This window comes from Neolamprologus multifasciatus, chromosome 9, assembly GCF_963576455.1.
Source record: "Neolamprologus multifasciatus chromosome 9, fNeoMul1.2, whole genome shotgun sequence".
Lineage (NCBI taxonomy): Eukaryota > Metazoa > Chordata > Actinopteri > Cichliformes > Cichlidae > Neolamprologus > Neolamprologus multifasciatus.
In genome coordinates, this window is record NC_140447.1 from 18,909,987 (window position 1) to 18,925,058 (window position 15,072).

Here is a 15,072-nt window from a genome sequence, read left to right on the forward strand (position 1 = left end):
ATTATAGGCTGTTAGCATGATGAACTTGTAATCCATCCAGTGTGGTTATGATTATGATTATCATTAATGCTAACAATCCTAAATCCTCTTGATAGACTGTTTCTAACAGGTTCTTACACATATATTTACTGCAACATTTGTATTTGCCTTTGATGAGTTATCTATGCAAAGTGCCCCAGCATGGTTACAGACATGCTCCATCCCCTCGGATTTCAAGAAGCCATGCAGTCTTGACAGATGCAGAAACCTGAGACAGACTGCCAGGTGGGGACAGACAATTGTGCAAAGTGGTTGTGTTGCTGTTACACATACATTATTGTAAACATCACAGCCGAGGCGCTGACCTGCAGTGAAAGCATCGTTTCAGCGGGGAGATTACATACTAATTATCAGAAGCATCGGTTCTCCTGCTGTCCATGCGCAATCATACACGTGTCTCAGGTGGGGTCATTTAGGGCTTTGTGGGTTTCGGCTCCATTAAAGTGACAGCTAAGGTGAAGAGGGACGAACACTAAGAGACGTCATCATTGGCAACGGACCAGAAAACCACTTTATCTCCCCTGTTGTCATTCTGTGGTCCACTGAGGCTGAAACAGCATGAATAATGTTTGTTTAGCAGTGCACGTGGAGAATCTGCAGTGCACGCGCAGGTGTATACGGGATGGTTGTGAGCTACATGATGTAAACAAGAAGCAATTCATTGATTTTACGTGTAATTTATAGGCTGATCTCTTGGTTTCAAAACAACAACAAGCATTCAGCCATCAGGGTCATCTCGTGTTGGGATTGGAGAATGCATTTAAAAACAAATACATTTAAGGCACAGGGCATGTCAGAGTCAAGCTATTATGGGATACTTGGAGTTTAGCCCCATTTAGGGACAAACTATGGCGATATCTCAGCTTTTGCTCTACTCAATATTATATGCAATGCTTTTTGAAAAGGCTTGAACATTAAAAGTGGAATGTGAATGCTTTTGAAGTATATATGAGTTAATTTTTTAAACTATCTTTCAGGTCGGTTGTTTCAAACATACAGCAGTACTTGCCATATTTCTTCTGTGGATTTAAGCTGTCTGGGTTTCTTTTGTCTTTTCATGTAATCCCAGACTGACTGCATGATGTGGAGATCATGTCTCTGCAGGGGCCACACCATCTGTTGCAGGATTCCAGATGACCTCGGGTGTAGGTTTGGGATCATCATACTGTGATCTGAACATGTCTAATGCTGTAGCTCAAGATTGTAGCACTTCGCAAAAAGCGATCTTTGTGTAAAAGGTTTATTTGTAATGAAAAATTGTTTTAAAAACAACAAATGGGCTAATATTTATCTTTTTTAGGCAGGCTTTGAGTTGCCAAAGCTATAAAAAAAAAAAGAGAGAGCTTTTTTTCCCTTTTTTTCTGGAAATGTTTACAGCCATATGATCACCCCCGCCCCCTCCTTTCTTTAAATTTCGGGGATTAATGTGTTTTTTTGTTGTAGTAAATTTGTTTTAAACAACTTAAGGTAAATTATACACAGTCATCTTTTTACAGTGTGAGATTTTAAGTGTTTTACTTAATTAAATATTTTTTTTGTGCAGTGTTATTTTATTGAGAAGTTCATAATAATAATAATAATAATAATAATAATATATATATATATATATATATATATATATATATATATATATATATATATATATATATATATATATATATATAAAGCAAACGCAATGAAAAAAAATAAGATAAAAAATTACAAAGCAGGTCGTAAAACGTGTCCTGAGTTTGCATGCAGTGTGAAGTTTTTCTTTCCCCTCCCTGAGCTGCAGGGATATGAAAAGATAGCAACAATCGGTGGGTGGTGGGCGGACTGAGAGGGTTTTTCAGCATGGACTGACGAGGATAATAGAAATGTTGCAGGCGTGTTGCTGTTGTAGTCAGCCTGCAGGGCCGGTAGGACGACGGTCGCCATCTCTGGGTAAACACTGTAACCGTATCACGCAGTTGATATTGTAGTGTGTGGATAGAAGCTGGAGCGTACAGTAGCGGCAGCAGAAGGCGGGGGCTATGCTGCCTGCAACAGCCACATCGGACACGAACGGCTTCGATGCGGGACTGACGCTTTGTTTGTCTCCTGCACATCGGACTGTCACCTCACATTTTGGACCAGCCGTCGTGACCGCTTCTTCCTCTGTTTCTTCTTCTTCTCGCTAATATTTTATCTCGCTCGTAAGCACCGGGGTATGGGAAGTGCAAAAATGGGATTTTAACGTTGCAAACAGCGGACGCTCCAAAGCCTGCGCACAGCCAGGGGGACTGTAGTGCGCCTGGTAATGTTTGCCAAGGAATAAAACGGTGTAGCCGAAGGTGCGTAACATCTCGTTTCCATGGACAACACGTCCATAATAACACAGGTTGCAAATCCGAAAGAGGAGGAGAGCATTTCTTCAAGTCAAGATAAAGGTAAGGCGCACCGAAATGTCACACATGACTCTTTTTTTTTCACACAAAAATAATCATTTAAAAAAAAGCGTGAATTTTCGGTTTCCATGTATTCCGGAGAGCCCGCTTCTTGTTTAGATTGACTCAGTGCCCATCTGCCAGATCTGCAGCCCTCGGTGCAGAGAGGATACTGAGCTCCGGACTGCAACAGCAAGACAAGAGTATCGACGGAAAACCTCCATTGTTCAGCTTGAAGCAGGGAAACATTAAGAGCCAGAGCCCCCATTTCAGCCTGCAAATATCTATACAGTCTGATGCTGGGAGTCCGCTCTAACTTTATGTCACTCATAGCTTTATTTATTTTAGCCAGAAATATCCCACCAGCATTTTCTTACTTAACACATGTGCCATTTCTTTAGGTCTGAGTGAGCAGGGTTTACTACTGGGGGCGGGTACTCTACTACTTCTCCCCCCTCTGCACTCTCAACATCCCTGTATCTGCCACCAACACTGTAAAATGCATTGGAAACAGCACACCACCAATAACAAGCGATCAGAGGAGGTCGTGGTATTTGCAAACTGCATGCACATGAATTTAAACATGTGATTGTCTGTGCAAGGTCAGAAGACGGTGTCTTTATGCGCCTATCAACATCAAAGTCACTAGTGATAGGTTTGCACACATTTATCCATCTGAGCAATAAAATAGCACTGAAGCAACAACAACAAACAGAAGTTTGCATTATTATCTCTCTTCTGTACATCCTCCATAAAACAAGTATCCTCGTGTAACTGAAAGTGTCTGGGCTATTCACGCTGCTGGGAAATGTCCCCTTGCTGCTGAGTTAAAAAACAAAAAAGTGGCTGAAAACAACAGCTCAACAGCTGCTCTGCAGATTATGCAGGCCGAGCGAAAACACATTTTCTTTTTTGTTGTTGTTGTTGTTGTTTTTTTTACGTAAGACTGCGCTTCACCATGTGGCGACGACATGAGTGTCAAATCCCTCTCATCAGTCAGGAGTTTTCATTAACTTTGAAAGCGGTTTTTGCCAGTCTTTTTAAAGTGATGCATATTTCCATTTTCATTTGAGCTGACATCTTGTTGTGTAACGAGCACTCGGGATCTGTGTGCACACACTGGGGAGGTACACGAGCGTCCGCGGAGCTCAGGGCTCTGACATTTCCCCCGCCAGCCACCAGCACCCATCCAAGTGAGCCGCAGGGTGCCTGGAGGCCAGAGGGACCACAGCTTCCTGCTACACCCAGTGCTCTGTTGGAGAAAAGGTCACCTTCCCGCATCACCTACCACTGAGCAACACTGACATACACGAGCCACTCTGAGTCACTGCTTTCCCAGCCTGCACTGTTAAAATGGGCTTCGCTTTAATGTGAAATTGACTCCAAAAATTGTGATTTATGTGCCACCATATAATTTCCCAATGTTTACCCCCCTCCCCAGCAGCTTACTGTACCTTCATAATTAAAACCCACCATAAACAAATCCATCAAAACTACCACTAAACGTACACATTCATCACCCAGTGAGAAGGCGTAAGATCATCCAGGAAATTAGTTGGAAAAAAAAATTAAAATATTGCTTCTTTCCTTCAGAGCGCTTTTTTGCACTTGTTTCCCACACTTTGCTGCCCCTTTCTGCTCTTCTTGAACACTAAAACCCAGATGACATGTGGAATCTGACAGTTAATCTGGCGGGATAAAATCCAGGGTCAGTCACTGACCAAAGAAGGCTTAACACACACCCACACACACTTACACACGCAAACGTGCACTGTGGCTCCCCAAATGGCTGCTGTCGTACATAAAAAAGTATCAGCAGGGAGCTTCCTGAACAGCGCCCCGGCCCTTCACTCCCGTCTCTGTCAAAGCAGACAGCAAACAGCACTTGTTGTCCAGGAAAGTTACTCTGCGGCCTGCTTGGGCTCCACTGAAGCCACAAATCATTACACTCACACGCGCACGCACACACACTGAATATTTCAGAGCACAGGCAGGCTATTTTCAGAGTCCTATCGGTTTCATTCCAAGTAAAGACGTAGTAACTCATTAGCGCCATTTTTTAAAAACATTTGGTCAGGTGCTGATTAGAGCTCTATGCATAATGGAGGATGTTGAATGAGATGAAGGATTTAATCATAATGGGGATGGTGGATGAAGTCATGCATATCATACATTTGGAAAATAAACATTGCTTGGAGCACGTTCGGGCTGTGTTTTGCATCACGTTTTTCTTTTTTCTAATCTGACAAAGAAGCAAAATATCTTCTAGATGTTTCGAAGCAACCAGAGTCATCTTTCCAAACTCAAATTACACTTTTCATTTGGCAGCCATTATCATTTTTATTTATTTATTTTTCTGATGCAATGAAATGCAATGGCTGGACTTGCAGCCGGGGAGGGGAGCCACAAGGCCTGCCAGGCTCAGTCTCGCTAAGCAAAATCACTCAGGCTTTGCTCCGATAACTTCACAGCAAGGCAGGTATCAGTGGACGAGCCGTTTACCTTAATCAGATTAGGTCACATCTGAGTTTAGCTCTGCACTCCCGCAGAGTGAGTGATGACAGATACTTAGGGCAAATTACAATCTTGCGCTCGCAGTAATGGCAAAGCAAGAGTCTGTTTTGCTTGAAAATCTTACCGAATTGGCTTTAAATTGTGTCTTACTTACTGTCACAATGAAGCTGCTTCTTTTACACACTGCTGAATGCATTTGTTGAATTCAGCCTGGAGTCACTGGAACAACTCTAACTAAGAAAACCTTCTTGGAAAACCAACAAATACAAATAACGCTTTTATCCCTTTCTGAGGGTGAGCTATTTGCATTCTCCTGAACAGACGTAATGTCATTCTGCCCATTCTCTGGTCCAGCAGCAAGATTAGAGCCTGAGCAATACTTCAGGCCAATGCCAGCTGTGATTTAGTCAGGAGAACAAAAAATCTTAGAGTTAATGAAAATACTTTTATCATTTTCAAAGACTCGGGTATTTGCGATAACTTCCCGGCAATTATTTTATTTAATATTTACACATTAATCAGCAATTTAACTAATCAGACAGGTCCTGAGAGTATTGCAAACAATGATATCCAAAGAGCTCTCCTGGACAAAGAACTGTTCACCATTTCCACCCTATCATCGTTATTTAACCATTATGTTCGTTTTTATATCCAAGTAGGGCTGTTCGATATAACGATATATATCGGATGACGATATAAAAACCTCTATCGTTTCATTTTATGCTATCGTTTGTTTCGTGGTGTCGCAAAATAAACTGTTTACGGCAATATTTTTTCATCGTTTTGATGGTCACTGTAGTGGCTATATTAATTTCTTAAAGTTCTCTCTTTCGCTTATATTTAATATAACCACACTACGGACGGACAAGCACCTGTTTTTATGCGTTGTGGTTAGCAACAACGACAGTAACAGCATCGTGTGTCCACTTGTGTTCCACATAAACCTTTCACAATAAAGCTCAAAATCCTGTTGAGACTTTTCAAAATAAACGGAATCACGTGAAAGAGCAGATTATTTACGGATGAGAATTAAAAAAGAGCCACCAGGTGCTAAAAAATAAACCTTAGACTCAAACGTTAGAACAAGCTTTTCCCCGCAGCACGCCGTGTAATAAATACTCACAAAGAAAACAGTGGCCTTTACAACTTGTGTCTAAAAATATATAGTTTTATGTATTGTATGTATGTTGTTTGTATATGTTAAAACACTCGACTCCAGCTACATGACGCACAGCTGGAAACACTTCCCGCAAGTCGAGCTGCCCGAGATTCATAGAATGTTACATTTTTGTGATTTATATTGTTATCGGACTATAGAATTCTTATATCGGGATATGAGATTTTGGTCATATCGCACAGCCCTATATCCAAGTACTGCAGGCAGCATAGCCCAGCAAACATGGTTGAAACCCTGACATCATCGCCTTGGTCAAAACTGGTCGCAGTATGACACCAAAACCTGAACTTTAGCTGGACAGACGTTACGTTGTTTCCACATAGAATAGAGCTTAGTTCTTACAAAAGTGAAAAATACAAATCAAATTTCTAAGATGGAATATAATGTGTTTGTCTTTTTTAACAGCTAACAAGTTTAGTACAGTTGCATACGACCACCTAACATCTTCCCAACGTACACAGACCAGTATTACCAGAGTCTATTTATGGTTTTCTACACCTAAATTCAATTTCATTTGTTGTATAGCGAACTCTACATGTCAGACTCTTATAATCATCCCCTTTCTGTCCAACATACCAGCCTCATAAACTCAGGAATGCTAACATTCACATATGAAACCAGTTAGCTCAGTAGCATAAGTAATAAACTCAAAAGCTTTAGATGAAGCTGAGTTGAAGCCACCCTTAAACTTTTTTGTATGTTTGTTCATTTTATTCTAATCAATAAAGACAACAAGGATTTCTAGGTGACGTAACATTGAAGACGTGACTCGATCTGACATTGTAATAACGTCCACGGCTTTAGTCCATCTTTCGTTTTGGAACTACTTTTTTATCCTGACGTTATGTGGAGAAAAGAAATGCTTGCTGGGATTATAGGACGATATTAACATTTCTCGCGATAGGCAAATATTAGGGAATAGTATTGGCCAACCTGTCACACTTACGCCATCCTAGATGCTAGACGGTCCTTAACAGACTCCATTAACCTTCGATAATTAAAAAATAAACTCAGTCATTAAAGTACTCAGTCTGTTTACATGCAAGTGGAGATGTATAATATGAGAAGATGCATGGAGATGAAGAGCAGTCACTGGGATTTCTGCAAACCGATGGCATCTCCAAGTATGATTTCCTCCGAGTCTTCTTGGTCAGAGATTATTTTTGTTGCCAGAGAGAAAGGACAAAAAATACTGAAGCTGCAATTATGTATGAATCTGGAGAAACGCCCGTGGTTTCATCCACTCTTGGTTTTTGAGGTTATTCCTGGAACAGGCTGCTGTACATTAATAAAGTGTTTATGATGTGTGGACCACACCTGCAGGGGTGTGTGCAGCATTCGGCTAGCGAGAGGAGCTACTGTGAGTTCTGGCTGGCTCAGAGTCCTTCGCACAACCTGCCACTCTGCTGTTTACAGCAATTTTCTAACCAGACCGGGCTCAAGTGTTCAACAGACAATCTTTTACCCAGAGCATAGCCTTCCACCTCTCTCGAGAATCACATTGGACTTCTGTGTGCGTACAGCGAAGTCGATATTCAGAGCGGCATTTTGATGGAGAGGAAGATAGAGAGAAGAGCTGGAGTCAGAGCTGTAAAGTGCAGGTCCTTATTACAGATTTATGAATCTATTTCAGCCAGTGCTGCTCAGAAAAGCTGATTATCTGCACCTCCAGGGAAGTGTTGGAGTGTTAGATGTTTCCCAACACATCTTCATTAATACCAATAGCATACTGGACAGCTCATTGGGAAGAATTGAATGTTTTAGCCTAGCCATAAGCTCCTTGACTGAAAAGCTTATTAACTGTTTGTGTGGGATCAGTCCATGTCTCTGTGTTAAAATGAGCATGCCCAAAGCGGAAGTGGGGCGGTTGGAGGGGGACTGTAATAATTTATATCATTTTAGTCCTGCTACAGTGGTGGAGCATGTTTTTAAAGTTGTAAGCAGCAAATGAATTGTTGTGTGGCCTTTCTGTGTAATGTAGAGTTTAGAGTTAAGAAGATGTGAAGCAGCTCACAACCTTATATTATAACTGTTCTGTATATATGAAACCACAACCAGCAGCTGGTTATACTGTTCAGATTAATTCATTTCTTTTTAAATAGCACCAAATCACAACTACCATCACTTCAAGGATCTTCATATTATAGGATGAAGACCTACAATATAAAGAGAAAACAATTTGAAATCTACAATCAGACCACCGCGTTGAGTCAGTACTTGGCAAAAGTGGGAAGGAAGAACTCCCTTTTAACAGGAAGAAACCTCTGACACAACCAGGCTCAGGGAGGGGCAGGAATGTGCTGTGAGCCAAACCAAACCAAGCTTGATTTATCTAATTTTTCAGATGTGAACAAACAGATCTAGCCAATCAGACCGCTGCATTTGCACTGTAGCTCAATAATCCTATTTTACCTCACACACATAGCTAGATGCCACTTCGAGTCACTCAGCTCTCTGAAATTATTATTCTGCCTCCTCAGATGTGGTCATCTGACAGCCCAAACTGCCCCACTGACATCCTGAAATATGTACTAAAGTGGCCGTGATACAGCTGCAACTCCTGGAGTAAGCCATGAAATTCTCCCTGCCTTCTTTTGAATTGGATGAATCCAGAATCTCTGTTTCTTCCCTTTTCTTGTTTAGAAACATCAGCACCGGATCCTCATTGCTTCGTGGTGACTTCATTTTGATTTTGTTTCAAAAAAATTTTTTAGGACAAATTTTCCCCAAAAAATGCAGCTCTTGAGTATATGTGTTGAGTATTGGTGTTTATTAGCCTTAATAATCAGAAGGAAAAAATTGTGCAGAGCTAATTCACTTGCTGTGCTGGCAGTCCCATCCCTCGGTTTATGACGCTACCACATTAAAATTCACTCCAATATAGTTTTCATTAAGGGAAAAATTCACCATAGCAGGATTTGGACAAAGTTTTAATCACATTTTTTCCTTTTGGAGTCATTTTGACAGGCGGCCTCTAGTGACCATTTACAGAACTGCAGTGTTTTCACTTCTATGCTTACTTGATTTTCATCTTGACAAATTCCACTCAAATGCCAGAAACTGTGCTCCTCCTTAAAAATATACAACTTCCTATACCAAGGTGCTCAAATCAATTGACATTTTATTATGGTAAGTTTATCTTTAATATTACATAAATAGCGTCTTCAAAATGACTACTTGCACTTGTTCCATAGTTTAATGGTTTACACATTCACCTGACTTCTCCGATTTGATTCCCTGAGGGGCGGCACACATGCTTTTGTGGTTGTGTCAGCAAAGAAAAGCCTGCAAAATCAATTACGGTGCCCTTGTGTATAAAGGAACACCTTCAGATTTTTCAGAATCACTACTTGCATATGCTAAAGCAAACTGGAAAGGAACCCAAATAATATTTTCCCTACATTTCCTCAGTTGGTAGACTTTGATCCTGACAGCATATTATAAAGTAGCCAATATTCATAAAAAAGTGCTGTAATGGCCGGGAGAGTTTTACCAGCACCAATTAGGCTTATCTCGCATGACGCAGAATGCATTAGAAAGATTTATGTTGGATTTTCTTCTGCTTGCAATAAAGATTTGAGTGAGAAATCAGCAAAGTGGCCCTTAATGATTAGGTAGCCAGTAGATCTATGGATTAGGAGACACAACGAAAGATGCAATAGCACTGCAATCCATCCTCAGAGAGGCCACAGGGGAAAATAGTGTGGGTGGACTCCTCACTCCCACCCTGGATGACTGTGATGTCTTAAACTTTCACTCTGAAGCAGCTGTAACAGAACATATTCTTATTTGACTAGCGTCTAGTTTAAAATAGTTTTAAGGTTATTTCTTGATTAAATTGATATACCGTATACCACTAAAACCCTACATGATCAATAGAAACTTTCTCACAGACCTGACCTGAGGAGAGATCAGAGAGACAATTTTGCTTAAACCTAAGGTCACTTATCACTGTTCTCTCGATATTGCAAGAAGAAGGGAATTACTGTTCTCTAAAATCTATTAAAAACAGATAAATAAGCAACATGCTTCTTAAAACCCTCTGCTGCTGTAAATGCTTGCTAGCATCAAATGTGTCCCAAGCTGTTCTACATTTTGGATTCTATCATGTTTTAATTTTGACCAATTACATTTTGTAACTATTTTGATTCATTCTGAATAAATTGAATTGTAAAATAGCTTAAAATGGTAAAGTGAAGTACTTAAAAAGACACTATTTGTGTCCAGGAATAGGGGAAATGCATGCACCACCACTGTTCTATTTAAGTACATTTTTGCGGCATGTTTCATATCATGTTCTTGCTTAATCAAGTACTAGAAGACCTGAAAGCCACATGAGTTTATGTTCCTGTTTCTCATTACCAAGAGTTTCATTCCTGTGTTTCAAGTATGATGGTCGGCCGGTGGATTTGAATTAGACTGACAGTCATGTAAGTGCAGTAATTATTTCACTTTAAAACTTGCCTGTGGTGAGTGAGCAGCATTTTTTTTTTTTGGAAAAAGCACTCTAGGATGTTTTACAAGCAGCAAAGACTGTTTGAATTTAAGCTTATATCAAAATTATTCATGTTTTCTCTCGGCTGGCCTCGAGGGGAACGCGTGTCAGAACGTGTACATGATAAACTAGACGTGCAGTTTGTTGTCCCGTTTGTTGGTTCTTCAGCACAAACCAGCTTTGGGTTTTTCTGGGCCTCTTTTTATGTCTGTGTGCTTTGGACTGCGTGTTTGACAGCACTGTGGGGAAGTTTTATGTTTGAATGTGGCCTCAAGTGCAGCTCGTATGCTGTGGTTGCTTGTTTTGGAGCAAATGCTGTTTCAAAATGTCCGGCATGGCCTTTAAAACCACTGTTACAGTAGGATTTCAGTGAAATTCGCTATAAAACGATACACTAACCAGCAGACGTCCATCTTGATCTGGGTTATATTGATTTTCATGAGAAAGCATGCACTGCAGTTCAAGAAAAACATCGAGCATACCAAACTTCAGCGGATAACAGCATAGTGTTGGGTCTGTTTTCAACTATTGGTTTAATTGACTGCAGCTGTCAGGGACATTCGACCCGTCAAACTTCAGACTGAAACTCCTTCTAATTAACTACAGAAGATAAATGACTGACACTCTGGTTCTTCTGGTACGTGCCTGCCATACTTTGGTTTGAATGCACAGTATTGTTGTGGGGTTACATCACCAGCCTTTCCTGTATATCTTGACACATAAGGCATGCAGTGACTGTGAAGAGCAATTCAATGCTCCAAAAGCCACAGTCCTTTTGGAGCAAAAGGACCGTTTGCCGCGCGGCCACAGCACCCTGCACGCTTTCTGCTCTCAGGGACGCTCCTAAAACGATGGAACCGTTGAGTTCTGGAGTCGGACGTGCAACAAGCTGACGTTTAATTGAGCATCCATCCATCCAAACGGACGCTGTCGAAGAAGATCAATACACTCAGAGAAAGTTCGGGGTCAAGAAAGACCAAGAAAGAGAGAGAGCTAGAGGTGTTTGTGTCAAGGAGGGAAAGAGCAAGAAAAAGCATCTGGGTTGCAGGCCGGCCCTTGACAAGGGGACGGCCTCTATGCATATTTTGCCCTCTTCTCGCTGGCATTTATCATCAGTAATTGGCTATCTGAGCAGCAGATCATGTTTTGTCCACAATGATTTTCTGTCACCCTCCCTGAATTATGCTGCGCCCCAGTTTGTGAGATATTTGACAGAAGAGCATAAAAGGTTCATACATTTTTAAACAGATGATCCGATAATAAGCAAACGCACATGCACCGAGCCCGCGGGAGATACAGAGAGGCAATTCCCCCCCATCCCCACCCACGTCATCCTCCAGAGGTAAAAGGTGAATACTGTTTAACTGTAAGTCTCAGGGGACTCTAAGTAGGACATTCTCTGTGTGGAAATGTGGAGATGAATGCCCCTCAGAGAGCAGACGCACGAGAAAGTGTAACAGCGAAACACAACCAGGTCTACTACATGCTCACACCAACACATGCACACAAGTATATGACCTACTTGTTTCCCATTCATTCATAACAAGCAGCATTTTAATGAGCAATACTTAAAAAAATCTCTTTTTTTCAGTGCCTACTTGTTTCATCGATGACTTTGTACTTGAGAATAACACTGAATACTGAAAAACTTCATTACTCATCACAAGAAGTCTTTGTTATCTCCGCGGGGCCCTTTAAAGTCTGATATCAGAGATTTCTTTAGGAGGATGTGGAGTTTGAAAGACACGGTTATTTACCATGCTAAAAGGGGCTGTTGATTGCATTCTGGGAGATCAAGTGTGATGGCGTTTGACTCATATTAGAGACTTAATAGTCAGCTTTGATTTTAACCAGTTTTTCATTTCTTTCATTTAAGAGCCCTAATTCTCTAAAAGATCCTCCAACTCTTGGGTCACTGAATAGTTAAGCCTGTCTGTATTAAAGTGGAGCCTAAAGACGGCCCTAATTACATCTCACATTAATTTCTTTACTGTCGTAAAGAAGTAGATGGGCAAGGAGGAGTTCCCATCAGTCACTGAGCCTCTGGCTTTCAGCGCACAGTAGTAGATGAGAATATACAAGGATATATTAATAATGAACTACCGCAGCAGCCCCAAACAACGTGGGCTGTGTTGCTGTCGGTTGCGTAACTCCACCAGAATAGTCAGATCTCTCTCATTATTCCTTCCTGGGCCCTCAGTGGGCTAATTCCCCCGCTCTTGTCATCTCCTTCATTTCACTGAGCGCTCGAGAAGCGGCAGCAGCCCTCATCCCTGAGGGGCTGTAAGCAGGCTGGCACCGCCACCACAGCGCCTATGCCACTGTGCAACTAAGAGAGGAAAGCAGGGGCAGACCCACCCACGGCTGTGTGTCAGAGTTCACACAGCAGCGGCGAGAATTTGTACCTTGCATGCAGTGTGTGCCAACCAAATGACTTATGCGATTAGGTCCCTGCAAACCACATCTTGGCTCAATCAAATAACTGAGTTACTGAGTAATTTTAGTTATATAAGATTATGTAGGATGCACATGTACATGTAAATCCTCTCTATAAGTAGGCGAAATAAAGCCAGAAGGGCAGCTGAGGGTCAGTGAGAGTGACTAAAGGCATCTGTTGGAACTGAATGTACCTCCACAGCCTGTAATTTTCACCCCAGCCTCAGCTGTCTGTGTGGGGAAGTAAGGAGGCTTAATGGGAGTTTATTTTATCATACTGTGCTATTATTGCCCTGATGGCCTAACACATAACCCACCCAGGACCTCGGCACAGTGAACGCACACAGACTGACAGACACAACTGTCAGTCTCAGTTCATCCAGTGCTATCTAACGCCACTCAGCTGTTTGGATCAGCTGACTGTGTTCGATTCTGCGCACACACATGTAACCAAACACACGTTCGAGTGCAAGCAGATGCTCTTTGGTGTTAATATTGTTATGGAAGCCAATCTGTTGTAATTGTCTTCTCCTTTCTCAGTGGGATTTTTCTCCTGTGTCTCTTTTTAATGAGCAGCAGCGGAGGTTGTTTATAATTCTGTTTTCAAGTTGTTTTTTTTAGCATCCTTTAACTAGTTTTTGCTCATTGATTTGGATGCTTTAGTCCATGTGTGTTAGCATCCACGAGCAAGGAAGCTAATAGCCGAACTGACTCTTGGTGTATAGCATAGTAGTTTGAAAAAGTGTCTTTGAATACAATTATCTGCAGAATACTGAATTGATTTGCTAAAAAAAAAAAAAAGAAGAAAAATCTAGTTATAGCTTCTCGTGAGGGAGCATTTGGTGCTTCTAGTCTCTGTTTTAATAAATCTTAAGGTTACACTGTAAATGTCCAGGAATAGGGGAAATGCATGCACCACCACTGGTGTCTGTTAATTGTCCAGTATTTAATGGATTTTTATTGAAGTGTATGGGCATTTCTATCATTGGTAAACAGCAAAATTACATGCATAGTTGAAAGGAAAAAAAAGGAAATAATCCATCCATCCAGCCATCTTCTTCTGCTTATCCGGGGCCGGGTCGCAGGGGCAGCAGCCTAAGCAGAGAAGCCCAGACCTCCCTTTCCTCGGCCACCTCCTCCAGCTTGTCCGGGAGAACACCAAGGTGTTCCCAGGCCAGCCGAGAGATATAATCTCTCCAGCGTGTCCTGGATCTGCTCCGGGCCTCCTCCCGGTGGGACATGTCCGGAACACCTCACCCGGGAGGCATCCTTGTCAGATGCCCGAACCACCTCAACTGGCTCCTTTCAATGTGGAGGGAAAAAATCCTTTGTTTTTAAAAGGGTTCATTAAACTGTATTTTTACAGAATTTTTTTTGTTGCTTTCTTCAGTGTATAAAATTAATCACTCCTCTTCCAACTGTTTAGTGTTTCATTTCAGTCTTTGCTACCAGTGGCTGAGATCAGATCAGATAAGCGTCACTCAGGTTATTTCACCTGTCATCGCTACGAGTTGCTGAATTTTATTGGTGTCTTATAGTCACCACATTGCTGCTGCCTTCCTTCTTGCGTGTGTCCTTTCAGAGTGTGAGTTAGACACGATAAATTTGAGGACCTCTCCCTAGATATCATTTTCAACAAGTGGTTTGAAACTAGAAGATAAAAGTTTTATTTACATTCTGTTGCAGATATGGACATAGACAGCTGGAGATCCGACAGCTGAGTAGTCATTTCTGTTTTACATATTTGAAGTCCACCACCTGGGATGCATCCATAGTTTGATTTCCACATGGACCCTCACGCTTAATATCCGATGCTGAAATTTGTTACTCAGACTCCAACTCTGAAGGGACCAAAGCAGTTGTGCGGATACAAAAAAAACAAGGCTTAAGGCTGTTTTCACATGGTTTGTAGTCATACAATGCACATTCAGTCCAATTATTGGTCTGATGTGTCTGAAGTGGGAACAACATATAGAAATAAGAAGGTGCTGTCTTCTGGACTTGTA

The 15,072-nt window shown here is 41.5% G+C and overlaps 1 protein-coding gene across 2 annotated transcripts in view; it reads left to right on the forward strand.

Annotated features, from left to right (window-relative positions):
• The first annotated feature begins 1,825 nt into the window (after window positions 1–1,825).
• The window catches only part of ctdspla (CTD (carboxy-terminal domain, RNA polymerase II, polypeptide A) small phosphatase-like a), a 34,674-nt gene continuing 21,427 nt past the window's right edge, over window positions 1,826–15,072 (forward strand). Inside the window, exon 1 of one of the 2 annotated variants that reach the window (XM_085173365.1) lies at window positions 1,826–2,447. In XM_085173365.1, coding sequence (XP_085029491.1) covers window positions 2,372–2,447 — 76 coding nt within the window. In that variant the 5' untranslated portion in view covers window positions 1,826–2,371. The remainder of the gene's footprint in view (window positions 2,448–15,072) is intronic. The other variant, XM_085173366.1, reaches the window with a different exon arrangement.